The sequence below is a fragment of the Alligator mississippiensis genome, chromosome 4 (assembly GCF_030867095.1).
Source record: "Alligator mississippiensis isolate rAllMis1 chromosome 4, rAllMis1, whole genome shotgun sequence".
Lineage (NCBI taxonomy): Eukaryota > Metazoa > Chordata > Crocodylia > Alligatoridae > Alligator > Alligator mississippiensis.
The window spans coordinates 100,646,669-100,673,713 of NC_081827.1; the positions used below are offsets into that span (position 1 = coordinate 100,646,669).

The 27,045-nt window shown below is 47.8% G+C and overlaps 1 protein-coding gene across 2 annotated transcripts in view; it reads right to left on the reverse strand.

Annotated features, from left to right (window-relative positions):
- Positions 1–741: 741 nt before the first annotated feature.
- LOC102572408 (cytokine receptor common subunit beta) overlaps positions 742–27,045 on the reverse strand; it is a 30,245-nt gene continuing 3,941 nt past the window's right edge. The window contains exons 2-14 of one of the 2 annotated variants that reach the window (XM_059726419.1): positions 19,624–19,851; positions 18,333–18,465; positions 16,717–16,895; positions 16,336–16,493; positions 15,361–15,532; positions 14,642–14,777; positions 14,376–14,536; positions 9,764–9,909; positions 9,486–9,660; positions 8,577–8,667; positions 8,234–8,303; positions 5,516–5,616; positions 742–1,838 (exon numbers count right to left, since the gene is read on the reverse strand). In XM_059726419.1, the coding sequence (XP_059582402.1) occupies positions 743–1,838; positions 5,516–5,616; positions 8,234–8,303; positions 8,577–8,667; positions 9,486–9,660; positions 9,764–9,909; positions 14,376–14,536; positions 14,642–14,777; positions 15,361–15,532; positions 16,336–16,493; positions 16,717–16,895; positions 18,333–18,415 (2,568 nt within the window). In that variant the 5' untranslated portion in view covers positions 18,416–18,465; positions 19,624–19,851 and the 3' untranslated portion in view covers position 742. The remainder of the gene's footprint in view (positions 1,839–5,515; positions 5,617–8,233; positions 8,304–8,576; positions 8,668–9,485; positions 9,661–9,763; positions 9,910–14,375; positions 14,537–14,641; positions 14,778–15,360; positions 15,533–16,335; positions 16,494–16,716; positions 16,896–18,332; positions 18,466–19,623; positions 19,852–27,045) is intronic. The other variant, XM_014608185.3, reaches the window with a different exon arrangement.

Here is a 27,045-nt window from a genome sequence, read left to right on the forward strand (position 1 = left end):
GGAATATGTGGCTTATTCCCCAACATCATTATATTGACAGTAGGCAGGTCTACACGTGCACTGTTACTGAGCAGTAACCAAAAATTACTGTGCAGTACATGTCTACTGTGCAGTACAGGCACCCATACTGCGCAGTAGCTACAGCAACTTAGCTGACTTAGGCATAAATTTGCTACCTGTATGATGCAGGTAGCAAATTTATACCCGATTAGCTACTGCACAGTAAGGCACATGGAGATGTCTTAATGTGGAGTAACCCTGTTTATGTGGACTGACTTGGGACTAACTTTAATCCCAAATCAGTCCACACACAATGTTACTGCACTATAATGCCTGCACATGTAGATGCCAGCATAAATACCACTTACTGCGCAGTAAATGCACATATAGACACACCCAGAATGGAAGAGGAGCTGGTGCTATTTGAAGTCTTTCATCCATTTTGGAAGTGTAGAGACCTGAAGAGAAGAACTGCCCACTGTCATTCCTCCCTTGTGGCGAGGGTGGAATGATGGGGAACACAACAGAATTGATATTCCTTGAATAGCTGCAGTTGCATTCAGTCACCTAGTGTCTTGATATTTGTCTGTCCCCTCCCACCCTCTCAGCTTTAGCACAGTTCCCGGACCCTCACAGCAGGCTGCTGTCCACCAAAGTAATCATCAGTCTTCCGAGCTTTGAAAAGCTGAATGGCCTGCATGCAAAGCACATCATCTTTATTGCTATTGGTGGATCCTCCATCTCATGCAGGCTTTCCAACTGCCCCACTGTCTTCTGAAAGCTTACTAGCCAAGGAGGCTTTCTGACTCAGGGGGGTCTTCTCACTGGGTTTGAGGCCAGGGAAGAAGCAATATTCACCCACTTGGTATAGGAAGACTGGTCTGCCACCATTAGGGTTAAATGTGACCAAATCATTCTCTTGTGCAACCTCCTCCAGTGAAGCAGAGTGGGAAAGGCTGATATGTTCGGGGAGGCCTTGTGGGAGTGCGAGTGTCATATTGCTTCCCAGTTCAGGCTGCTGTGATCCAGGAGGAGTGGCTGATGCTTGAGCTGGAACTGGGAGTGAGACAACAGACCTCCCAGAGGGCAGTGCTGGGCTGGAGGGGTCATCCGTGGCTTGGGGCAGCTGGGAGTTGGAAGTTAATGTGCCAGCAGTAGTGAGCATCTGCTCCTGAGGGTCCAGGGAAGGTGAGAGATTGACAGATTCTTTTGCTGGTACCAAGCACAGACCTTCAGTGGTGAAGTACTCCAATGGGCATTTCTGAGAGGAGCTGATAACGGGGACAGCAATTGGTGACCTCTGACCTTCTCTTTTCTCTTTCACCCCTTCCTCACCTGCCGGCTGGTCTTGTAATGCATCTTGCCCTCCAGCAACTGGGTGCTTCTTCTCTTTCTGGTCCAAACATGCAAAAGGATAGAGGTGAGTTGACCCTGTCTTTTGCAACAGTGGGAACTGGAAACAGCCCTTCTGTGGTAGAGACACATACTCCAAGAACACTGGTTTCTCCCTTATTCTCACTGGAGAAGCTCCAAGGTCCTGGTGGGTATTGGTCTGCGACTGACCAGAAGGGAAGAACAAGTATGGGCCATTATAACTGAAGCTGGTCATAGGCTTTTGAGAGGCAGTGTCTGCTTTAGTGGCACCAACACTGGTAAGCAGTGTTGGTGAGGAGGACTGACTGGTATTTTGATTTGAGATGCTATCAAATGGGGATGAAGGAAGTGAAGCAGGACTTGACACTGGAGAAAACTGATGCTGGTTTTTTAGGTCTAGCACAATATAAGACAACTTAGTCTTCGATGCCTCAGCTCCTGGGGAGTTTGAAATAATCTTCTCCCTGCAGTCAAGGACAAACAAAAAGAAAAAAACAAAAGGAATCAGGTGCTAAGGAGAGGTCACCTGCAGAAGGTGTTGCAGATGGACAGGAGCTGAGCAGCACTGAGCTGAGGCAGCAGAGAACCTTCTGCAGTATTGCCAACTCCTATGACTTTTGGCATTGTTCCTAAAGTCAGCATTTCAGGAATGTGAACAACTTAGCTCTTCCAAATATATATAAAAGAAAGAGATAAGTTTTTCACATTCCTGAAGCACCAACTTTAAGAACAATGCCAAAAATCACGACAGTTGGCAACACTGCTTCTGAGAGGCAGAAAGAACCTTTTCCTGCATGGCAGGGTTTCCTGCACTTCCATCTGGAGCATCTAGCACTCTCCTCTTGTGGTGACGTGACCCTGGACTACGTGGACTAGTGGGGATTCCCACATTCCCATGGCACATGGACCAAGCTGCCTGTCACCCTTTTGAGAATGGGATCACCAACCGCTGCATTTGTGTAGCTCCATAACTGCCTGGTACGGCTGTGAGAATTTTCAACAGCCGTTTCGACTCATTTTGAGGTTGAAACAGCAAAATCGAAGCGAAACAAAGGGCATTGAAACAGTCTCGAAACAAAACGAGGCTAGTCAAAACATTTTGAAAGTCGAGATGTTTCGACCATAGCGCTGGGGATGGGAAGTCAGTCTTCCCATCCCGGGCGCAAGATCTGGCAGGGGATGGGGAGTCAGCCCAACTGGGCTGACTTCCCATCCCCAGAGCTAAATCAGACCAGGGGTGGGAAGTCAGCCCAGTTGGACTGACTTCCCATCCCTGGGGCTAGATTGGACCAGGGGCTGACTCCCCATCCCCGGTCCAATGTAGCGCGGGGGATGGGAAGTCACATCCCCGCCCCAAGTCCGATCTAGCAAAATGTCGAAACAGCTTCACTGTTTTGATGAAGCAAAATGGAACAGCTGTTCTGAATCAAAATTAAATTTGAAACAGAATGCTGTTCTGTCGAAACTTCGAAACTCAAGGCGAAACAGAACGGTGCTGTTTCGCACAGCCCTACTGCCTGGCACTTCACGGACATGTTTAGTAGAGGTGTGCGAAGTGGGCTCCATTTGATGCAGATTTGGATTGGCCCGAATCAGGGACAGTGATTCGATTCATTGATTCAGATCACTGTCCCTGATTCAATTCAACTGAATCTGAATGTGAAGATTTGATGCTGATTCAGATAATCAGTGATTCGGACATAAACACAGCTTTAAAAGTTTTTTCTACATACCTTGAGGTAGCAGGCGTGGCTCGTGGTCACTGGGATGCTAGAGCGCATGGAGCATCCCACAGGAGTGCGAGGGTAGGGCCTCCACGTGCTCAGCGGTGAACCCAGAAGTGGACTGGAAGTATTTCTGGTCCACTTCTGGGTCAACCGGGGAGCATGCAGGGGGATCCCTCCGCACCCCCGCCCCAGCTTGGTGATCAGCCACAGGGGGACCCCAGGTACCCCCCCAAACCCAGGAGGCACCAGTCACTGAGTTGGGCAGGTGCAGGGAAACCCTCCTGCATGCTCCCTAGCGGACCTTCAAGTGGACTGGAAGTGCTTTTGGTCCACTTCTGGGTCTGCTGCTGAGTGCCCTGGGGAGCCCCCAGAGCTTCTGTGGGACACTCCATGTGCCCCAGCACCACAATGCTCAGAGCCCCTGCTGCCTAGAGGTATGTAGAAAAAATATTTAAAAGCTGTTTCTATGTCTGAATCTTTCTGAACCTCTCCAAATCGATTTGGAGGGTTCTGATTTGATTCAGAGAGATTAAGGGTCCTCCGATTTGATTTGGATTTGGAGATTCGGCCACCAAATTGGGCCAAATATCCACTGAATCAAGTCAAGGACTGAAGCTTCGTACAGCCCTAATATTTAGAGAATAAAGTGTCCTGGCCACAAGGATCTTACTGACCCTGAACAAGAAGCTGGATGAAGGGAGGGGTCAGGGAAGACGAAAGAGGGATTATAACAAACAGCCTGAATAGCTCATGTTTCCCAAGCTTGCCTAGAGATGTCAGATGCCCAACCCAAGGCACCAAAAATAGCTGGGCACTTGCTCCCTAAAAGACAGAACTCTTATCTGAGCCCAGGGGTTATTCTAACTTATTCTAACTTCCCTGGCTGGAACACTATGTCCACGTCCTCTCTCTGCCTCTGTAGCTCCCCAAACACAGGGCTGTGGGAATGGCACCACGGGCAGTTTTTTGATGACCCTACACAGCTCCTGTGGCCACTGCATTTCCCTTATGGCTCCTTTATACTATGAGAGCCAAAATTAGCTTCAAGAGCAAGAAAGACTCTCATGTCCACCTGATAAGAGGAGGCAGGATATGGGTTAGTCTGTGGTGGGGGGTGATGCATGACTGTTTCCAGATTGGGAAACCAAGGGCATTTATGCAAGGCTATCTCCAGAGGGGTAGCCAAGAGAGTGTGAGGGCCATGTTTTTTCCTTATCCTTTCGTATGTAGTAGAACCCAGAACTTGCACATCCACACACTGGTGTCTCCATATGGCCACACAGAGGACATGCTGAGGTCAAACATGAGTTAAATGTCCCACCCCCTGTAACAGGCCATGATGCCCACTGGTGGCCGCTCAACCCCTATTCAGCCCTCATCCTCAGGCTAACTCCCCTTCACCTCCCCTGTCTTGCCTTCTTGTTCATACATCTTTGGAAAAGGAGGCCTTCCCAGGGATCCCTGATCCCAAGTTGGTATTCAGGTGTCTCTACTTTGCTTTAAGGGCTCATAACATGGCTCCAAATGCCCCTTATACCATGCCTATACCTCGCTGATGTCACCATTTGCTATCTAGCTGTCTCTCTCTGCCCACACCTGGGCACTCCCCCAACTTGACTACTCCTGGGTACAGCCCTGGGTCCCTGAGCCCAATACTGTCTGTCCTGAGGCACAGGGCCCCTGGCCCTGACTCCACCTTCTCTGGGCTGTCGGTCCCTGACCCCGATGGTCTCCAGCCCTTCTCTGGGCTGTCGGTCCCTGACCCTGATGGTCTCCAGCTGTGGCCCTCCTCAGCCTTTGACCCCTCTTCTCAGGCTCTGGCCCTGCTCCTAGGTCAGTTGAGACCTCCAGACTCCCTAGCCCTGCTCACCCTTCCTGGGCTAGGAGTCCCTGACTGCCTCTCACGCCTTTAGGCTATGGGTCCCTGACCCTCCTTGTTCTCATGACCATTTGGCTGTGGCCCTGCTCTTCAGCCTTGGCCCCTACCTCTTGGGCCCTGGCCCCACTCCTGGGCCCACTGAGACCACCTTGCCTCCCCTTGTCTCAGTCCCTAAACCACCAGTCTGTTTACCGCAGTTCAGGTAATGGCAGGAGCCTGGGTGCAGCCCTGCTGCCCAGAAAGTCCTTGCATCTTGACTGCCAGGATTAGACCCCCCACTCCAGCTCAGGCTCTGGGCTTATATCCTGCAAACCCAGCCCCCTTTTGGATCATGGGACACCTGACTGCATCCTGCAGTACCTGCAGACTGCTCCATCTGCAGTCTGCCTTCTCTTAAAATAGCAAGCACACCAAGCCTCCTGCTACACCTCCTCCCTGATAGAAGCAGCCATCACTAGGCATGCTGAGATCCTGGGGGCACTCAGGACATGCTGGAGAGCACGATCACCAACTCAGCAGTATACTGTTCACTCACCCATCCAGCACTTGCAGGGAGTTGGCCTGCTCCTTCACCAAATGGTTCTCCCTGTTGAAGTCTGGCAGGCTGCTGGGCAGCTGATTTCTTAATGATACCTTCTGAAAAGAGAAACTACAGTGGCAGCACACCCTCAGGAAGCAGGGATCCTTTGATAGCAAGAGAGAGCCAAGAGCACTAGATGCAGGCAGGCATACACCAAAGGAAGTACTGCTCCTGGTGCTTCTGTCAGGTCTATTCTGTTCTTTCTTACATTTCCACATCACCCATCTCTGCCCTGTGTGTCATGCCAGGAATCATGTGTAATGGAAGTTCTACTCAAGGAGTCAGCAGCAACTGCGTAGGCAGGTGCTGCTACTTTGTGCAATGGTAGCTTTGCCTTGCAGAGGCTGTAGGGAACACAGTTGGTAGGGGCAGAAGACAGAAAATCATAACAACATAGTGATACCCCACCCTATGTCCTGGGTGTTGGAAAGCTTTGGATAAGAAAAGGCATCTAAAACAAGTGACATTTGAAACTATGGGGTAAAGAAGAAGGTCCAGTTTTGGCTTTCAAATAAATTAAGTGATCAGAAATGGCCGGTCATTATGAAACAGCTGCTCCTCTGAGCAAAGCGAGGTTCCCAGTGACTTATCCCAAGGGTCAGTCCTAGACCCAGTATGAATTACCATATTTTGTCACCTACAACGCATGCCTTTTCTCCAAAAATCAGCCCCCCAAATTGGAGTGCACATATTAAGCCTGGAAGCTGATTTGCTGCCCTAGAGTTGGAAATACCCTGGTTTGATTCATGCTCTACAGTGCAGCAGCTGTAGTATTGTTCAGGCAGCTGAGGGAGTCAATTGATCATAGTTCTTCACTCTACAGGTGTCAGCCATTGTTTCTCTTTTTAAATCTAGATGGTCCTCTAATCAAGGTAACCTTTCTTAGGGTAATTCTGCTGTGTGCTCCTGGTCTTTCTATTTCACAGCCTCTTTAGTTAAGACTCTTCCTCTCTTTAACAGACTCTTTAGCTCTTTTCAAAATCATATATCCATTGCTTCTCAGCCTTTTGGCTCAGATCAAGTGTAGATGGGGGCATCCAAATCCCAAAACCTCTGGGCTTGAGCCTGCATGTGGGATGCCTGCCAATGGATTTGGAAGTATCTGAAGCCCCGGTGATAGTGTGGGATGAAGGATGCTTCCCGGTTGTAGCACCATACACAGTGTTTAGAATGATTGAGTTCTGTCTGCTCAATCAATATGGTTTTTGGAATGATTGAGTTCTGCTCAGTCGGTATGATTTGGAACTCATTTGGCTAATTTGACCTGGAACACAAAATATATTATATAATATATATCTATAGCTATATCTATCTTTTTTCTTAATAATTCTACCTTTCAAAAACAAGGTGTATATTATATTTGGGAGTGTGTTCTATGTAAAAAAAAAAAAAAAGTGTTGTTTTTTTGGAGCTAGGTTTGGGCAGCAAAGTAGTGAAGTTTGCTGATGAAACCATCTTATTTCAGTTAGGTAGAACTTAACAAAATTCAAAGACTCTCCAGGCGGGATTAAATGCATTGGGAGATTGATCAGCAGGAGAGAAAGAGGAAGTCCGGCTGTGCAAAGTAATACACAGTGGCAAAAATGCCATGGTAATTAAAGTGGGATTATAGCCCAGCACAGTATTGAAAGCTTGTCCTGTAGAGATGGCTGTTTCATCTCTACAGGACAAATTTGTGCATACGAGTATGGGAGGGGTGACCCCAATGCTTAGGATCATTGCCTAGTCCATGCTTTGCCTCAAACTTCCTGTGTGGCCTTAGATAAGTGACTTCACAGACTTCCACTCTATAAGGCAGTATGAGGATAAAACTATTAAAGACTGTGGGGCACACAGACACCACACAAATAGGACCAAGGAAAGGACCACAGGCAGACCGGGGAGAAGCATCAGGGATGAATTATGCCACCAGAAACAAGCTCAAGGAGGGGAGAGGAGTACAGGGATTATGTCTTCAGCAAGGGAACCTAGACAAGTTCCATCATCCTAGATCAGTCAAGTGTCATAGATTCATAGATGCTAGGGTTGGAAGGGACCTCAACAGATCGAGTCCGACCCCCTGCCCTGGGCAGGAAAGAGTGCTGGGGTCAGATGACCCCAGCCAGATGCCTATCAAAGAGATGGACTGTTCCATGGGATGGGGCAGGATGATGATGACTCATCCAACTGTCTTATCCCTCCACAGCCCATAGGGGCAATGCCTACCCTGGGTCCAAGAAATCAAACACTATGCTGATCCTGCCTGGGAAATGTGAATATTGGGAGATCTTTACCCTTAAAAATAATTGAGCACAGGACATTGAAGCTTGCATAGATACTTTTGTCCTCTTGCACCTCATGAGGTTCACCCAGTAACAGGTAATAAAAATACAGGTTGGGGAAAAAATACTGCAGGATGAATAGGGAGACTGTGCGTGCGTGTGTGCGGGCCCCTTTATGTCTAAAACCTCAGGTTTGGCCACTGAAGCATGGTGAAAGACAGAAGAGACCAAAGATCTTGTCTGCGGTATCCACTCTGCCCACAGCATCCTCAACAATTCCTGCCAGCTGGGGGTTGTGAGTGGACAGACTCCAGATTGGCTGCTTCCCCTAGCAGGAAGGCCCAGGGCAGCCTGCCCTCCTTCCTCCTCCCTCTTCCCAGGTGCAACTCTGCAGCGTGCAGCCCCCTCTTACCTGGAAGAAGCCCTGCAGTAGGTGACTCTTGCTGGGATTAGGAATCTTTTCCTCCCATTTCTTCTTCTTGCTGCAACAACAACAACAGTGATGCAGAGTTGGCATCTGGTCTGTGGATGCTGGGAGGCAAAGGCTGCATCAAGCACACAGCCTTGCCCTAGGCCACCATAACACCATGGAGGCCCTGAACCTCCAGGACACTGCACTAACCCCATCTTCCAGTCACAGACAGAGCTCCCTGCTGTACCCCAGGGCTGAACTAAGGTGATCATGGAGGACATGGAGGATCACTCACTCTGCCATGGCCCCTGGAAAATCCCTTCACCAAACAGTACAGATTTACCTGAGGAGATATTTACAGCTGTACCAGCCAACTGCTACCAGCATGATGGTGAAGAATATGGCAATAACTATGAGTACATATGGTGCCAAAACTGAGAACAAAAAAGGAGAGAGAAAAATACTGAGACAACCCTTCCCAGCCCCCTGTTAGGACTATTAAGAAAGTAATGAAATTTTTAGACTAAAAAGGAACAAACCTAAGAATGAGAGAACATATCAGTAACATGAAGGAGAAAGAAAGGAAAGGGGAAAGAGATAGAGACCACAGCTACTATAATTCCTTGACACTTGCTCAAGCTTACAAGAAAGAAAAAAAATCAACCTTTGAAGGTCTAGGAATGTATTTGGTCACACCTCCTACTTGAAAGCTTTGTCCCTCTGCTTAGATTCATGCATTTCCCTCCCTGGTGGTCCACTTTCAGGTTAACTTTGCTCACTAGCAATCACTGTGTGTCATGCCCCCTAACAGTAATTACCTTGATACTTCCAGGGTTTGCAGCATAGAGAAAAACTACTCATGTGTGTATAGGGGGGAATGTTATGGCCAACTGATCTTCACCTTGCCTGGGAGAAATGGATCTAAGACAGATGCAAAACACTTTAATATATCACAGGACAACAATCCTTTTTGTGGCACCTTCCTCACTCTGATCATTCACTTCCAACCCCTGATTCTCACACTGTCCCTTAGCAGCGTCCTCACATCCATGGCTCCCATTCCAGTATACCCCATATTTAACAATTGAAGCATGGGGCCAGGCAGTAAGGAACCTCTGGGAAGGATCTTTGCTTGATTTAATATAGGGAAACCATGGCTCCTTCTAAGCCCCAGCCCAGGGGACTTTTCCCCTATGGACCACACTGTCTCTCTCAATAAAATCCCTGACATAGAACACCATGTCAGAGGTACCGTGCTCTGTTTTCCAGGTGTACTCCTCACTCCACTCGCTCCAGGTGCCATTATAGGCAGAGGATGCACGCACCCTTGCCCGTACTTTTGCCCTATAGCATGTTAATGGGTCCAAACTGCCCTGGTGAAGGACCAAAGGGGGCTCATCAATGCTGATGCTGGTGGGCTTGGCAATCTGAAGAGAGAAAAGGAGAATGGATTAAAGAGGGGAAGAAAAATTATCATTCCTATCCAACATCTCCCAGGAGACCCAGTCACCCAGCACCACAATCACCTACCTCCAAGGGCTGGTCTGCTTTCCAGTACCAGACTTCATAGGTCTGTCTTGCACTTTTATAATGTAGGGCATGTTTTACCCATCTCAGTTCATACTCCTGGTCGTTTGTTTTCGTCACCGTCAGGTTGACAGGTGCTGGCACCCTAACTAGAAGACAAAGAACATTTTAGGCATGTGTCCCCATACCCCTGTTCAAGTATCTTCCTGCCCACTCCAGCTTCTACCTGTTTACCCAGTTTTTCACTCCTCCAGCTTTTATGCATTCTGGGTGGCTGCCAAGACCAAGTTGCATTTTGTCTGAAGAAGGACAAGAATGGCTAATGAAAATGCTTCCACCTGGCACATCTCTCTCTACCTGCTCATTCCATACCAACTTTCTTCAGAGATCACTGAAAGCCAAGAACTCTAACTGCAAGTTGTCATACTGATCAGCTCTAAGACAAGCTCTATACAACCTAACAACTAGATCCAGCTCTCTTAAAAGCACAGTTTCCTTTTCCTCTTTCCCTCCTCCTATGCCTTCCTCTCCATTAGCCAAACATAATGTTACAGAGCAACAATGAGATATGACAGAATTTGAACCATATATGCAACCCAGTGAGATGGGGGATGATTATGTGGCCAGTTATAGTGCTGGCCCACCCCTCTGTCTAGGTTAGTCTTCCCTGTCTTGTCTGCCATGACTTGCTGTTCAATAATACAATATGAAATAAGCAGGAGGCTACCCATTTAATGCCCTGATACCATGGGGTCTACACATGGCTCTAACCTTCCCTTTCTGTGTTCCATGCCTCACAGATGGCATCCAAAATTATTAGTTGCTCCAGCCAGAAGCTGGGCCAAACTCTGCCCCTTGCTGGGCCTCTCACATTCATCTCACTCACTCTGCCCATTCTCACAGGGCCTCTTTCATACCACCCTTCACTGGGCCTCTCCCAACATGCCCTGCTCTTCTTGAGTGGCCTCTTCGAGCCATCAGGCTTGCCTACTTCCACTCAGGGCAATCCCCCCACAGCCCTTCGGGTGCCTCCTGCAGCCTACTCTATGGGTGATGGTCCTTGCACAAAACTAGGCCAACTCAAGCCACTAACCCCTCACTGGGCACTAGGGTCTTTCTGCTCCCCTTCCTGGGGCCACTCTCTACCCCCTCACTGGGACCAATTCTATGCCCCTTCCTGGGGTTTGGGGTCTTACATCCCCAGGGACTCAGATGCCTTTCCCTTGGTATGCCTGGCCCCACTGTCTGCTCTAAGACCACTGAGTAGTGGGAGCTAGGATTATAAGACGCCCCTACCTGCCTTTCACTGGGGAGCTGCCCCAGCACAGGCAGCCCCACCAGGCCATCCTTCCCCAGCAAGGTGTAGTTTTAAGTCATACCCAGGGCCAGGAACCTCCTGCCATCCCCATAGCTCCTGCCCTTACCTCCAAGGTGTTCCTGAGCAGCTACCCAACCAGGTGCTGTTCTGCTGGTTGCCAGCAGCAGACTCCTGGCCCACCCCTGAGAGCCTGAGCTAAAATGTAGTCTGCTCATCTTTCCCCTCCAATCACATGGCTCTTACTGGGTCATGCGGCTGCCTCATCAGGGCTGGCCTGCACCTGCCAGCTGCCCTGCTGTAACTCAAAGCCCTTAAAGTGACAGGCACCAAAGGTGTTCCGTCACACCCAGTAACTGGAAGACAGCAATTATTCTCTGAAGTGCCCTGCACTGGTACATGGACCTGCAAATCTCCCCCTGAGGCATCAGCACCACTACTGTCAGTAAGCAGCCTATTGGCAGAGGTTGTATTTCGTTAGCAGTTGGTATTATAAGCTCTAAACAACCTAACAACCACATCCAGTGGACTCTTGTTAGAACCTATTAAAGACATAGTTCCTCATATTGTCCTTCCCCAGCTAACTGGAAATATGACCAATTGATAATGAAGATTAGTAAATTGAGATTTTTGAAAGACAGGTAAGTTCCACTAATGAACAATGTTCAGTTCATCTCTGAAGTGTCCTGTAACTCTCCCATGACTCATCACCAGGGATCCTGGTTTTCTCTGATAAAAAAAAAAAATCCCCAAGTTTCGGATTTAAAAAAGTAACCCAAAATCCACATTTCTTACATGATTAAAATAAAATATCACTATATAAATTAGTGGTGTTTCATTTTAATCACCCAAAAATGTGGATTTTGGGTTACTTTTTTTAATCTGAAAATTGGGGATTTTTTTATCAGAGAAATCCAGGGTCCCTGCTCATCACCACTGCTTCTCTTTGGGGGTGGTAAACACATTAGTGCTTGTTTTGACTGTTGTCTGCTTAAGTTTTTTTTTGGCCTTCTGGGATTTGGAGTGATGCTGTATTCATAGTCTACTGCAACATGTCCATTGTTCCTAGCAAGAATTTCTCTGAGCTAATGGTGTTATTGTCCTTTTTGCCCAATCTAGCACAGCTAACTCTTGGAAAGTCTTGGATAGTCTCGGCTTTTGCTGTTTTCCACAGAGTCTACAGCTCCAAGTGCAGGTTTTTGTGGGCTCTAACTTTGGCCTCTACATGCCTTTCTGTCTCAGGTCATTTGTCCTATAATGTTTCTGTCTCATTCTTTGCCATGCCAATGATGTCAGACCACCAGCCACCATCTATAAATTTCAGACTGGACTATGTTACTTCTTTTGCTTGAAAAGTTCTAATTCCTTTGCCAAAATTAATTCTGGGTCTTCAGTAACTAGGGGTGTGCGAAGCGGGCCCTATTTGATTTGGATTCAGCCCAAATCAGAGACAGTGATTTGATTTGTTGATTCAGATCACTATCCCTGATTCGATTCAGCCAAATGCAAATCTGAAGATTTGACACTGATTCAGAGAATCAACCATTCGTACACAGACACAGCTTTAAATGCTTCTTCTACATGCCTCAAGGTACCAGTGTGGCTCGTGAATGCTGCGATTCTGGGGTATGTGGAGCATCCAACAGGACTGCAGGGGGCCCTCCACGTGCTCAGTGGAGAACCGGGAAGTGGACCGAAAGTACTTCCACTCCACTTCTGGGTCCACCAGGGAGTATGCTGGGGGGCCCCCCCCTGCACCCCTCCTGGCTCATCAATCTGCCATGGGGGGACCCCAGGTGTGCCCCAGACCCAAGAGGCACCAGTCACCAAGCTTGGGGGTGTAGGGACCCCCCCAGTGTGCTCCCCGGTGGACCTGGAAATGGACCGGAAGTGCTTCTGGTCCACTTCTAGGTCTGCTGCTGAGCGTGCTGGGGAAAACCCTGTGCTTCTGTGGGACACTCCATGCATCCCAGCACTGCAGCACTCATGAGCCCCTGCTACCTAGAGGTATGTAGAAAAAACATTTAAAGCTGTGTCTATGTCCGAATCGCCAAATCTTTCCAAATCTGTCCAAATCGACGTGGAGGGTTCCAACTCAATTTGGAGAGATTAAAGGGTCCTTTGATTCAATTCGGGTTTGGAGATTTGTCCACCAACCCCCCCCCCCGAAAACCCCCCTGGACTCATTGCTTCTGCCAGCGGGGGCAATCCCTGCTGCCCCCGCCGCCCCACGCCATGTGGGGGGCTATGCATGAGTCCCTGAAGCCCCGAGGCTGCTGCAGGACCAGTGAGTCCCGGGGAGGTGGTTTCTTAGAGGGCCAGAGCTGGCCTGGGCGGTGCACCTGCGAGAGGGCTGGGGGAGCAAAGGGGTCTGGTAGGGGTGCCCCCATAGTCCCCTCCCACCTCCCCCAACCACCCTCCCCCACCCCTACTACTTACCAGCTTGGAGTCCAGCTGCATCTCTCTGCTGCAGCCACCAGGGACTGCCCAAATCATCAAAGCTCTTCAAATCTTTTCCAAAGATTCGGAGAGCTTTGAATTGATTCAGACCTTTAAATTGGTCTACTGATTCAATTCAGATTTGGAGATTTGGCCACTGAATCGGGCTGAATCTCCTCCAAATCGAATCACCATCCGTAGCTTCGCACAGCCCTAATGGGCATCATTCGCATGCAATTACAGAATAACACGCTATTCAAACCTACTCCAGCTGTCATCAACATTTACAGAGACTTTAATATCTGATGGGGTTTTCGCTGTTCCTGGTTTCCACTCAGGATACTTAAATAGTTTGCTTTATTCCTGGTACCGTCACTCAGAGCAAACAAGTCTAAATTCCAACTTATCAACAATACATAACATGAGCCATTGCACTACTAAACAATTAGTTTCAACCACTTCTTGTGAGAGCATCAGAAAAGACTTCCTAAGGGCAATGCCCTGTCAACCAAGGTGCCAAGAAAACAGAGCATTATTCAAAACCCAGTGGGGTCAGTGAAAATATTAACATCGACTATGAACCTATGAATCCTTAGTGGTAGCCTCCTGCTTCTTTTGGGCAGTCCAAGCCAACACTCCACTACTGCAAGCTTCCTCAGAGCAATGCTCTATCAATGCTAGTCAGAAACTCCAGTACCAAGATCCCTTTACCAACTATTTATCCCCTCCACACATCATTACAGAGCATTTTTCTCAGCCAATCAACCTCTCCCTGTTTTTCTCTTTTTTGATCAGTTATCTATCCATGGGAAAAAAATCTAAGAGACAATCCCAGATTTATTACAGCAGAGAGAGTCTTACTGTGCTTGAAGGGTTCAATGTGCATCTCCACCTTTTGGGGCCGGACAGATATGTTGTACTGGAACATATGGTTGGGATTGGTAATGCTGATCTCACAGCTTTGAGATACATATGGGATGTTAGGCAACTTCTTCTCGTGAATTGGCAAACATTCCTTTTCTCTGAGGGAAAAATGAGGTGAAGCTGACATCAGCAGGGATAAGAATGGTCAGACACAGGAGAAAAGGTGTCACAGGGAAAAAGGATACCATGGGCAGGTCACTTACTCTGATGTCTGTGTAACCTTGTAGAAGAGTGTGAACAAGACAGAGCTGGTGACCTCTTGCCGTACTTCCCAGCTGCACAGGAGGCGATCAACACCATTGAAGAGGCAGCGGAGATTCTTGGGATGACCATCATCTCCTGAGAAAGAAAGAGGTGAGGCTTCCTCTAGGCAGACCAGGAGTGGATGAAGGGAGGACAGTTGAGGAGTGACTTTTTTGTGGCCATCGCAAAGGAGGGGGATATTTTTAGCTTCAGGCTTCTCTAGCAAAGCCTGGAGCATTATATCAGCCCATCAGTCCATCCATCCACGAAAGAATGGATACACTGCATGAATCATGAGAAGCAGACAAGACTGACAACAACAGAGTCCATATCACAGAAACCATCAGCACCTGAGGCCAGGCTGAATAAGCTACACTACTAGGGGAACTGGGCGTAAAGAGCTTGTGCTGCTCCTGTCAGTGCAAACTTGGCACCTCTTCTATGGGACTAGGCTTTGCCCCCTATCGCTACTGATCTGGTTCCCTTCACAGACATTGCATCCACTCAAGTAAAAGTTGATGGTGACACGGGGGACCTCTGGGTGAGCAGAACATAATCATCACATTCCCAGTGCTCTTCAGCTCAGCCCCAAACATCTACTGCTAGTACAGCACATAGTTCAATGCTCCTCACCCCCCAACACCTCATCCGGACCCTTATTCTCTCACATCACGCTTACCTGCTTGGGTCTTCCAAGACACCTTTGTGCTCCATGCACTGTACTGCCCAGTAAAGTTACTCTCCTGGCTTGGCTTGGCTCGGACACGAGCAACATAGGTGCTCCCCGGTACAAGGCTGTTGTGTCTAAAGAGGTATTTGGAGGTGTTTGAGACCAACACAGAGGAAGAACTCTGTCCATGGGGGGTGAGAGAGTGAAGTAAGCAGAGAAGAGAAATAATGAGACAAAAGAGAGAAGAGGAGGGGACAAGAGAGAGAGGCAATGTCAGAGATGAGTGTGAAGACATCTTTGCTTGGTCAGTTCCATGTGGTGAAGCCCAGCTACATCTGTGATCCTGGGCTAGGCCACTGTGCAATGCTGCTTGTGTGGAGTTTATTGCTTTCAAAGGAGACAGATAGCTTTGTACTTTCAGGGTCTCAGGCCTTGATCCACAGGGCTAGATGGGACAAGAAGTGTGCAAGGAACACCCCCAGCCAGCTACACCATGTCAGAGGCATCATATCTATGACATAGAGCTCCCTGAGGATTTGCATATCAACCATTCTGGCTGTAGAGGCTAGCAAGTAGATAAAGGATTTTAGTCAAAAATATTTTAAAGCAAAGTGCATATTCCTGCTAACCAATATATTTGTAATTTTCTCAAGATTTGGCTGAATTGTTTTTATAAGCAATAAACCCCTAAATACATCAATACATTTGGTTTCAACATTTTCAGAACAAAGTTGAATTTTACATTTTACATCTCAAATGAAACCAAACATTTTTTTATTGGCTCAAAGGAAATATTTTGTTCAAACCAAATGAAACTTTTTCTGACATTTCTCTATTCCCAAAAATGTCCATTTTGTTTCAATTTTCCAGAAATTCTGGTGAATAGAGAAGTCAGTTCTCTGCACAGGTCTAAGTTCAGGCTGTCCTCTCCATGGTACAACCTAGAACACCACAGGCCAATGCCTGCATATGTCTCATGCTTACCTCCCAGGATTCCCAGTCCCTCTTGTAGGTCACTTCATATTCTAGTGTGCTGTCTGGCCAGGTGCTTCCATTTATCCCACCAGCTGCTTCCCATGCCAGCAAGAAGTCACCTCCTTCTGTCACATTGATGAAGAGGTTTTGAGGTGGGAGTGGCTGGACTGGAAAGGTGAGGATACAATATACAATGGAACAATCAGTATGTGGGTGGGAAAGAGACATTGATAGGAAGGTCTTACAATGGAAATAAACTTGGATTCCTGGCTGGATTCAGGATCAGTATTTTTGTCTAGGGCTAAGGGATCAGGCAGAAGGAAGAAACTTTCACTGCAAAGGATCTCAAAAATTTATGGAGAGGAAAAAACCATGGCATCTCAACTTTACCATTCTGGAAGAGAATGACACGCAGTTCAGTCTGTAGCTCCTGGTTGGGTTTGAGGCTGTAAATAACTTTCCGTTCTATTCCAAAAGTGGTGTGATTTTTGCGGCACACCCAGTGTGTGTGTGAGCCCTGGCAGTCAGTGCGTCCCTCCACTTGGTGGGATTCACATGGGATCACAATGCTGCAGAGAAAGAGACCCAGAAGGAAATGATTTAGGTACAAAAAAAAATTCAAAATTTGGACTTTGAAACTGTCCCCATGGTCTATTCTATTCTATATTGGCCCTTATACCAATTTATCACCATGTACCAACACTTCTAATATATCACATATGATTTCTTCTCTTAGCCTTTCCCCTGGGGGTGAGAGGGGCATGCAGCAGGGCATTTTCTTTTAGCTGAGTGCAGGCATTTTGAAATGAGCTCACGCTGCATATTTCTGTTGGAAAAAGGGTTACTGAGAAAACATGCTGCCACTCTCTGTACTAATTCTTCTTCATCCAACAGCTGAAGACCTCCAAGGACTGGGCTGTTTGTTGGTAGTGGTGTGGTGATGTGTGGTGAAGAAGAGGCATCACCACATGATGACTGGTAGTGGTGGAATCCATTTAGTATGACCAAGTAATCTAATTTACTTTCATCTTATGATTCATTCTTGTGGCCCATCATGTGAGAAAGACCTTCACAGAGCATCCTTGGAAGAATCATGTCATTTCACAGGATGTTTATCTAGAGATGACCACTTTCCTGGGGCCAGATCCAAAACCTGGTGAAGTTAGTGAGAGCCCTTTCATTTACTTCAATGGACATCAGAACAACCCACTTGTGATTTCAGCATCTCTTCCATACAAAGCAATAGAATTGATCTCTTTCACCTCCCATTTGCCTGTTTTCCCCAGACTTTGACCTGTCTCTCCTCACACCTGAATCTCTTTGTTTCCACATCTGTCCTTGCCTTTCTTCCTCCCCTGCCTCTTCTTTCCCTCCTGTCCCTTGCAGTCTGAAAGCTTGGTTGCCTTTTCAGAAGAAAGATGATGTGCTGGGGAGATATAGAAATACAGAGCCTAGCATCTCAGAGAGGAAATCTGACAGTACAGATAAACATTTCTCTCTCTCTCTCTCTCTCTCTCTCTCTCTCTCTCAGCCTTTCCACGCATCCGTGTTTTGTAGAACTGACATCATCAGAGATGGCTGATACTGCTATAAGGATGGGCCATAAGGAGCTGCGTAGGAGGGGGAACTGTACCTGTCTCCTCTGCTAATAAATGACTTTCACACCTACATTGTAATGCCTCCTTCTCCACACCATGTGCAGGAACCTAACATGCCCTGGCACAGCTACCACTTGCAATCCCATAGACAACCAGTGGTAATGCATCCCTATTGTATTCAACTTCCCTCCTCCCTTCTTCTTCCCAAAGCAGATGTCAAAGTTGATTTGAGCTTCCAACTCCTCCCCTCCTCCCTACACACACAGCAAGCAAGCCCAAATGGCCATATATTACTCAAAGCCTGTCTGCCAAATCAATCCATTTCTCACTTCCCACCCCTATCTTTTAGATCCGGTAGCCAAGATCCCCTCATGTCCTTCTCCAGGAGAACAAAACTCAGGCACTTACGAGTCTTCAGTGTCATCATTATAGTAAAGAGTCATATTCAGGAAATGTTGCGCCTCTGAGCATTCCTCCCACATGCAGGTCATAAGAGAAGTGTAGTCATTATAACAGGTCAGGCTCTGCTGTGGGATGCTCTCTGCAAGGGGAAAAGCAGGCACAATAGAAAACAGGGGTCATAAAGAAAAGCAGTGCAGATTAATGAAATAGATGCACACTCTACCACCATAGTGGGGAAGGACTGAGCAGTAAGGACTAAGATGAATTCTGGAGTGAAACCCTTGCATGTTGTTTAATGCACATATTGTAGATTTCGTGAATATATCCTTACCCTTCCAGAGGCTCACTGTTGGGAGACAATAAAGAAAGAGGGTAATCACCAGTCCTTAGAGTCCAGCTGACACAGTCCCTATGTTGCCAGTTCTCATGATTATATCGTCAGCTTCAGGATAACAGTGTTTATTTTAAAGTCTCAACCTCTGTATTCAGATTATTGCCTGAGCATCTCAGGTTAGATCTCCACTGACATTTATGGTTCATCCTGAGAGTTGCCCTCAACTGTCCCAAATCACGAGCTGCCCCTCCTCCTTATATTTTACTTTGTGGTCCACAAAGGCAACCATACTGTACTTCCTGTTTTCAATTTGAGCCCCTCTAGTCTGTGAATAAGTGTCTCCTGTGCTGAGCGCTAATGATGGGCAGTAAAGACCAGAATTGGGAATGCAGAAGGGCCTAGAGCCTGGAACAAGGAATTGTGGGACTCCTGTGGAAGACTTTCTGTGCTTGCAGCCTGCAGTGCTTGGGTGAGTTCTGAACATACTGCAGAGAAGGGACAGCTTGGGGGAGGCATGATTTTAGACCCTGAAGGTCAGTAGAGCTTTCTGGGTCACACTGCACTGCTGCCAGGGGCAAGCTCTACGGTGCTAATTTAGATGGCTGGCAGATATGGGCTATAGAGATTCCTTACAGCTGATCCTGAAGCAGGTTAGGATGTTGTTATCTCTTGTGTTGTGCTAGGTTTGACTATGTACATTTTGCTAAGAGGTTAGACAATGGATTTATATAGGAGGGTTTCAATAAGGATGATACTACCTCAGGGAAGGGGTTGGACTAAATGAGCTCTCAAGTCCCTTCCAACAATACTTCTCTATGATTCTTAATGGGAGTATAGACATAGCTCTCATTTTATGTAAAGAGTGTAAGTTTTTAGCCTATAAATTTGTAGAGGAAAGCATGAGCAATGCTTTAGGAATGCACATCCAAGTGGCTCAAAATATGCTATAACAGTGGCGCTCACCCACTCCTCTCCACAGACTGCCACCTTGACAGGGTAGAGAGGCTTGCGTGTACTGATGATCCTAAAAGCAACACTGTTGGGAGTCTTGTACTCCTGGTAGGGTCACCCATGGTGGTAAGGCCAAAGATGAGGTATCAAAAAGCAGTCCAACATAACATAAAGACCTCAATGGTGGAGCAGGCAGATGAAGATGGCATGCTTCACAATGGCTGCAAAAGCAGATGAAGGCTGCAATATAAGAGAAACCCCAGTCATCTTGGATTTCCTTGCCACTGGACACAGGTTTCTCCTCCACCAAGATCCATGTGCTTGCTGACATGCGACGTCCTCCTCACATAAAACAAGTCACATGTAGGCTTCTCCCACTGGACCCAACATCTACCAAAAATAACCAGTCACCAATACCCAAACCTCTACAAAGCCCTGCCGTAATGGATGAGTGGTGATGGGGAGAAATGAAGTGATCACCAAAAGCCCCTAGTCACAGATGCACAGGCAGACGGCAGTCACGTGTTGGCCACTGCACCCTTGGAATAGGACAAGAAGGTGATTTGGCAGCTGTGAATGTGATTGAGCAGTCCCTTTTAGGATCCCCTCTGCTCACTCTGCATGGGGAGGGGGCGAGAAAAGGTGCCCCAAACATAGGCTCTCTCACCTTATCTTACCTGACTGGATAGCCACTTCCAGAGGGATCACTCAAATTGCGGCCAAAACACAAAAATGTCCTTTGCACCTTGGAATATACAAATCCTACTAGACAACCCAAACTGTGACAGACCTGCATGTAGAACAGCTATCGTCACCTGAGAACTCTCGCATTTAACATCAGTATTGCTGCTATCAGCAAGATCAGACATGCAAATGAATGCCATCTGAGGAAGGAGCAGGGTAGCTATATGTTCTTCTGGAAAGGGAAACCTGCAAATGCCAACTGAATACATGATGGTGGTTTCACCATCATTCACCAGATTGTCAGCTGAATGACCAAATTTCCTGTTGACATTAATGAGCGCCTCATGACTTTTCACCTCCAACTGACCAACAATTTTTCTACCAGTATCAGTGCATATGCCCCAATACTCATTGCCAAGGAAGAACAAAAAAAAACAGTTTTATGCTGACCTTAATGAAATCCTGACTAGCATTCCAAAAGATGATAAAATCATCTTCCTTGGAGATTTCAGTGCAAGAGCTGGCAGGGTCTTTAATATGTGGAGGGGCACCATTTGGAAGGAAGGAGTGAGCAAGGCCGATTCCAGCAGCATCCTCTTACTCAACTAATGTGCAGAGCATGGCCTTGTCATTATTAGCACTATGTACAGAAAACATGACAGGTAGAAAACAATATGGCAACACCCCCACTCAAACCCCCCCACTCAAAAAGGTGGAGTCCCTGGTGGGACTCCACCTACCTGGTGGGACTCCACCCATGACTGGACCACGGGTATAGATGGCTACACCCTGTACAGGAGGGATCGTGTAGATAAAAGGGGCGGGGGTGTAGCTCTTTATGTTAAGGAAAGCTACACGTCCCTGCAAGCCGATATTGGCGACCAGGGTGGACGGCTGGAGACCCTCTGGGTTAAAATCCATGGGGAACACGGCACAGGGGACACAATGGTGGGAGTCTACTACAGACCTCCCACCCAAAGTCCTGAGCTAGACCAGGAGTTTGCCCAGGAACTGGCTGAGGCCGCATGCTCCAGGACCATGGTTGTCATGGGTGACTTCAATTACCCGGACATCTCATGGGAGGATCGCTCAGCAAAATCTGAGCGGTCACAAAGCTTCCTCTCATGCGTGGATGACCTCTACCTGACTCAAGAAGCCTATGGGCCAACGAGAGGCAAAGCGCTGCTCGACCTGGTACTGGCTACTGGGGATGACCTAGTCGGCAACCTAGTGATCTATGGGAAGTTGGGTGACAGCAACCACGAGCTGATCACCTTCACCATCCGCCAAAAAGCTGGCAAGTCAGTCAGCAACACGGAAGTCCTTGACTTCAGGAAAGCCAACTTTGACAAGCTCAGGAGGCTTGTCAGTGAGGCCCTAAGGGACCATGACCACGGGGAGAGGGGAGTTCAAGAAGAGTGGTTGCTCCTCAAGGGAGCGATCCTCAATGCACAAGCTAAGTCTATTCCATCTTGGAGGAAAGGCAGCAAGAGGGCACAGCAGCCCCCCTGGCTCTCCAGGGGCCTAGCAGACCTCCTGAGGCTAAAAAGAAAGGCCTACAAAGGATGGAGGATAGGAGTCACCTCCAAGGAGGATGATTCTGCACTGGTCCGGTCCTGTAGGGAGCATACCAGGAAAGCCAAGGCTGCAACTGAACTCCAACTAGCTTCGAGCATCAAGGACAATAAAAAGTCCTTTTTCAGATATGTGGGGAGCCGGAGGAAAAGCAGGGGCAACATTAGACCCCTGCTGAACCAGATGGGGCAACTGACAACTGACACCCAGGAAAAAGCCAACCTATTAAGTGGGTACTTTGCGTCGGTCTTTCATCAGTCCCATGGGATGCCCATGCCTGCTACAGGACAGGGAAGTCTGGCTGAGGGTGATCCCCTGCCCTCCATTAATGCTGACCTCATGAAGGAACATCTTGAGAAGCTGGATACCTTCAAGTCAGCCGGCCCTGACAATCTTCACCCCAGGGTACTCAAGGAGCTGGCGAGCATCATAGCCCAGCCTCTAGCACGGATCTTTGAAAACTCTTGGCACTCTGGTGTAGTGCCTGAAGACTGGAAGAAGGCCAATGTGGTGCCTATCTTCAAGAAAGGGAGGAAAGTGGATCCAGCTAACTATAGGCCCATCAGCCTGACTTCTATCCCGGGGAAGATCTTAGAAAAGTTTATTAAAGAGGCCATCCTTAATGGACTGGCCGACGCCAACATCTTAAGGGATAGCCAGCATGGGTTTGTCGCGGGTAGGTCTTGCTTGACCGATCTCATTTCCTTCTATGACCAGGTGACCTATCACCTGGACAAGGGAGAAGAGATTAATGTCATATATCTTGACTTCAAAAAAGCCTTCGATCTGGTATCCCATGATCACCTCTTGGACAAACTGGTCAATTGTCACCTTGGGTCCTCCACGATCCACTGGCTGGAAAATTGGCTCCGTGGTCAGACCCAGAGGGTAGTAATTGATGGAAGTCACTCATCATGGTGTCCTGTGACCAGTGGGGTCCCCCAAGGCTCTGTCCTTGGACCCATACTGTTCAACATCTTCATTAATGATGTGGACACTGGAGTCAGAAGTAGACTGGCCAAGTTCGCCGATGACACCAAACTTTGGGGCAAAGCATCCACACCAGAAGACAAGCGGGTGATCCAGGCTGACCTGGACAGGCTCAGCAAGTGGGCGGATGAGAATCTGATGGTGTTCAACGCCGATAAATGCAAGGTTCTCCACCTTGGGAAGAAAAACCCGCAGCATCCTTATAGGCTCAGCAGTGCTACGCTGGCTAGCACTATGGAAGAAAGAGACTTGGGGGTCATCATTGACCACAAGATGAACATGAGCCTTCAATGTGATGCTGTGGCTGGTAAAGCGACCAAAACGTTGGCTTGCATCCATAGATGCTTCTCAAGCAAATCCTGGGATGTCATTCTCCCCTTGTACTCGGCCTTGGTGAGGCCGCAGCTGGAGTACTGCGTCCAGTTTTGGGCTCCACAATTCAAAAAGGATGTGGAGAAGTTTGAGAGAGTCCAGAGAAGAGCCACGCGCATGATCAGAGGTCAGGGAAGCAGACCCTACGATGACAGGCTGAGAGCCATGGGGCTCTTTAGCCTGGAAAAGCGCAGGCTCAGGGGTGATCTGATGGCCACCTATAAGTTTATCAGGGGTGACCACCAGTATCTGGGGGAATGTTTGTTCACCAGAGCGCCCCAAGGGATGACGACTAAGTCGAACGGTCATAAACTACTACAAGACTGTTTCAGGCTGGACATAAGGAAGAATTTCTTTACTGTCTGAACCCCCAAGGTCTGGAACAGCCTGCCACCAGAGGTGGTTCAAGCACCTACATTGAACACCTTCAAGAGCAAACTGGATGCTTATCTTGCTGGGATCCTATGACCCCAGCTGACTTCCTGCCCTTTGGGCAGGGGGCTGGACTCGATGATCTTCTGAGGTCCCTTCCAGCCCTAATGTCTATGAAATCTATGAAAAACAATGGCATCTCCTTGACTATACCATTATAAGAGCATGTGATCTAAAAGACATTCATATCACACATGTTATGAGAGGAACCAATGACTGCTGGATTGATCATCACTTAGTGAGATCAAACATGTCCATTAGGGTTGCGGTGACACATCAAAAGCAACCCAAATCAGTCCAAAGACAGTACAACATCAAATGCCTTCAGACCCCTAGATATGGGGAAGCCCTCCAAACATATCTCAGCAAAAAATTCACCTATTTTAGGATTGAAAATGATAACACTTGTGTTGAGGAAGATTGGCAAGCATTAAAGGAGACCATCCATGAGGCTTGCATAGAACCAATTGGCTTTATCACTGAATGCCATCAGGGCTAATTTGACTAAAACAATGCTGAGATCAAAGCCCTTCTCAATTGGAAGAGAAAAGCTTTCTGTGACTGGCAAAAAAGTCATCCTACATCCGCTCAGAAGCAGGGAACTTTTTGATGGCTTAAAAATGAAGTCCAGAGGAAGATGTGAGAAATCAAAAACAAATGGTGGGATGAGAAGGCAAAAGAAATTCAACAATTTGTTGACAGTCATGACATGTGGAGCTTCTTCAGTGCAATCAAGGCTGTGTATGGACCAAGCTCTTGAGGACTCACCCTGCTTAGATATGAAGATGGCAGTACACTCCTAAAAGACAATGAGTCCATCAAAAACCACTGGAAGGAGCACTATCAAAAGCTCCTAAACTGAGAATTGACAGTGACTGATGAAACCATCAAATCCAACCTGCAGCATCCAGTAAGGGAAGCACGTGCCAGTACACCAACCTCTGAAGAAGTCCACCAGGTGGTAAGACAGATGAAGAACAACAATTCATCTGGTCCTGATAGCTTACCAGCTGAGGTGTTCAAAGTTGGTGGGGAAACTATGGCCAACAAGCTCCACACACACTTTCTTAAAATCTGGAACACTAAGGAAATTCCCACTGACCTAGGGAATGCCAAAATTGGCACCATTTTCAAAGAGGGAGATAAGTCTGTGGGAACTATCGATGTATTTCCCTCCTGTCCATTGCTGGGAAGATCCTTGCTCGAATTCTGCTGAACTTATTGCCCCCTCTTGCCAAGGAAATCCTTTCTGAGTCTCACTGTGGCTTCAGACCATCAAGAGGCACCATTGACATGATTTTGCATCCCAGAAGGTCCAGGAAAAAATGCCAAGAACAACACCAGGAACTGTACATGAACTTTATAGATTTGACCAAAGCTTTTGACTCTGTTAACCATGAGGCTCTATGGAAGATCTTATTGAAATTTGGCTGCCCAGGAAACTGTATCACCATCCTAAGACTCTTTCATGACCAGATGACTGCCTCCATCCTATACAGTGGCTCCATTGTGGAGCCTTTTGCCATTCAAACTGGCATTAAGCAGGTCTGTGTGATCATACCAATCCTGTTTTCCATTTTTCTTGCAGTCATCAAGATCATAGAATCATAGAAGTAGAGTCAGACGGGACCTTGTAGATCTTCAAGTCCGACCCCCTGCCTGGGCAGGAGAGAAACTGGGCTCAAGTGACCCCAGCCATGCAGGCATCGAGCCGCTTCTTAAAGACCCCCAGAGTAGAAGCCAGCACCACTTCCCTTGGAAGTTGGTTCCAGATCCTAGCTGCCCTAACTGTGAAGTAGTTCCTATGGATGTCTAATCTAAACCTACTCTCCAACAACATGTGGCCATTATTCCTTGTTATCCCGGGGGGCGCTGGGGGAAATAAGGTCTCCCCTAAACCCTTCCAGTCCCCCCTAGTGAGTTTATAGACGGTCACAAGGTCCCCCCTCAGTCTTCTCTTGTGAGGGCTGGACAGGTTCAGGTCCCATAGCCTCTCATTGTAGGGTCTGCCCTGCTGTCCCCGGATCATGCAGGTGGCCCTCCTCTGGACCCTCTCAATGTTGTCCACATCCCTCTTGAAGTGCGGCGCCCAGAACTGGACACAGTATTCCAGCTGTGGCCTGACCAGTGTCACGTAGAGGGGGAGGATCACCTCCTTGGCCCTACTTGTGATGCACCTGTGGATGCACGATAAGGTCCGGTTAGCCCTGCCGACCGTGACCTCGCATTGTTGGCCCATGCTCATCTTGGAGTCAATGATGACTCCAAGTTCCCTTTCTGCCTCCGTGCTCTCAAGAAGGGAGTTTCCCATCTTATAAGTGTGTTGCCGGTTACTACTGCCCAAGTGCAGCACCCTGCACTTGTCCGTATTGAAACGCATCCTGTTTTTGTTAGCCCACCCTTGCAACCTATCCAGGTCTTTCTGCAGTCTTTCCCTCCCTACTAGCGTGCCCACCTCACCCCAAATTTTGGTATCATCAGCAAATTTGAACAGGTTGCTTTTTACCCCGTCGTCCAAATCGCTGATAAAGAAATTGAACAGTGCAGGCCCAAGGACCGAGCCCTGGGGGACTCTGCTGCCCACTTCCCCCCAGGTCAAATGTGACCCGTCCACCACCACCCTCTGAGTACGACCCTTCAGCCAATTAGCAATCCATCTGACTGTGTAGGCATCGATGCCACAGTTGCCTAGTTTTTTAATGAGGATGGGGTGGGAGACAGTGTCAAAGGCCTTGCTGAAGTCCAGAAAGACTACATCCACAGCGACACCTGCATCCAATGCTTTTGTGACCTGATCGTAAAAGGCATCAGGTTGGTCTGACATGACCTGCCCCTAGTGAAACCGTGCTGGATGCCCTTGAGCATCATCCCCAATGCCAGCCCATCACAGATGTGCTCCTTGATGATCTTCTTAAAGAGTTTCCCCAGGATTGAGGTAAGACTGATGGGCCTATAGTTGCTAAGATGCTCATCTGTGACCATTGGACACATGGCATTGACACCAAGTACAGGATGGATGGGAACATTTTCTATTTCTTCCACCTCCATGACAAAACCAAAGTTACTTCGGACTCAATTGTGGAACTTCAGTATGCTGATGATTCTGCTGTCATTGTACATACTGAAAAGGATCTGCAAACAGCCCTTAACTACTTCTCTCAAGCACACCAGTGGCTGGGACTGACCATTAGCATCAGAAAAACAAAGGTGCTTTGCCAGCTTGCTCCAGGCCAATCGACCCCTGTGGCAAAGATCCTCATTGATGGATAGGAGTTGGAGAATGTTGAACACTTTGCATACCGCAGCAGCCATTTCTCAAAGGCCAGCATTGATGAGGAGATCCAGTATAGTATCCAATGTGCCAGCTCTGCCTTCAGAAAA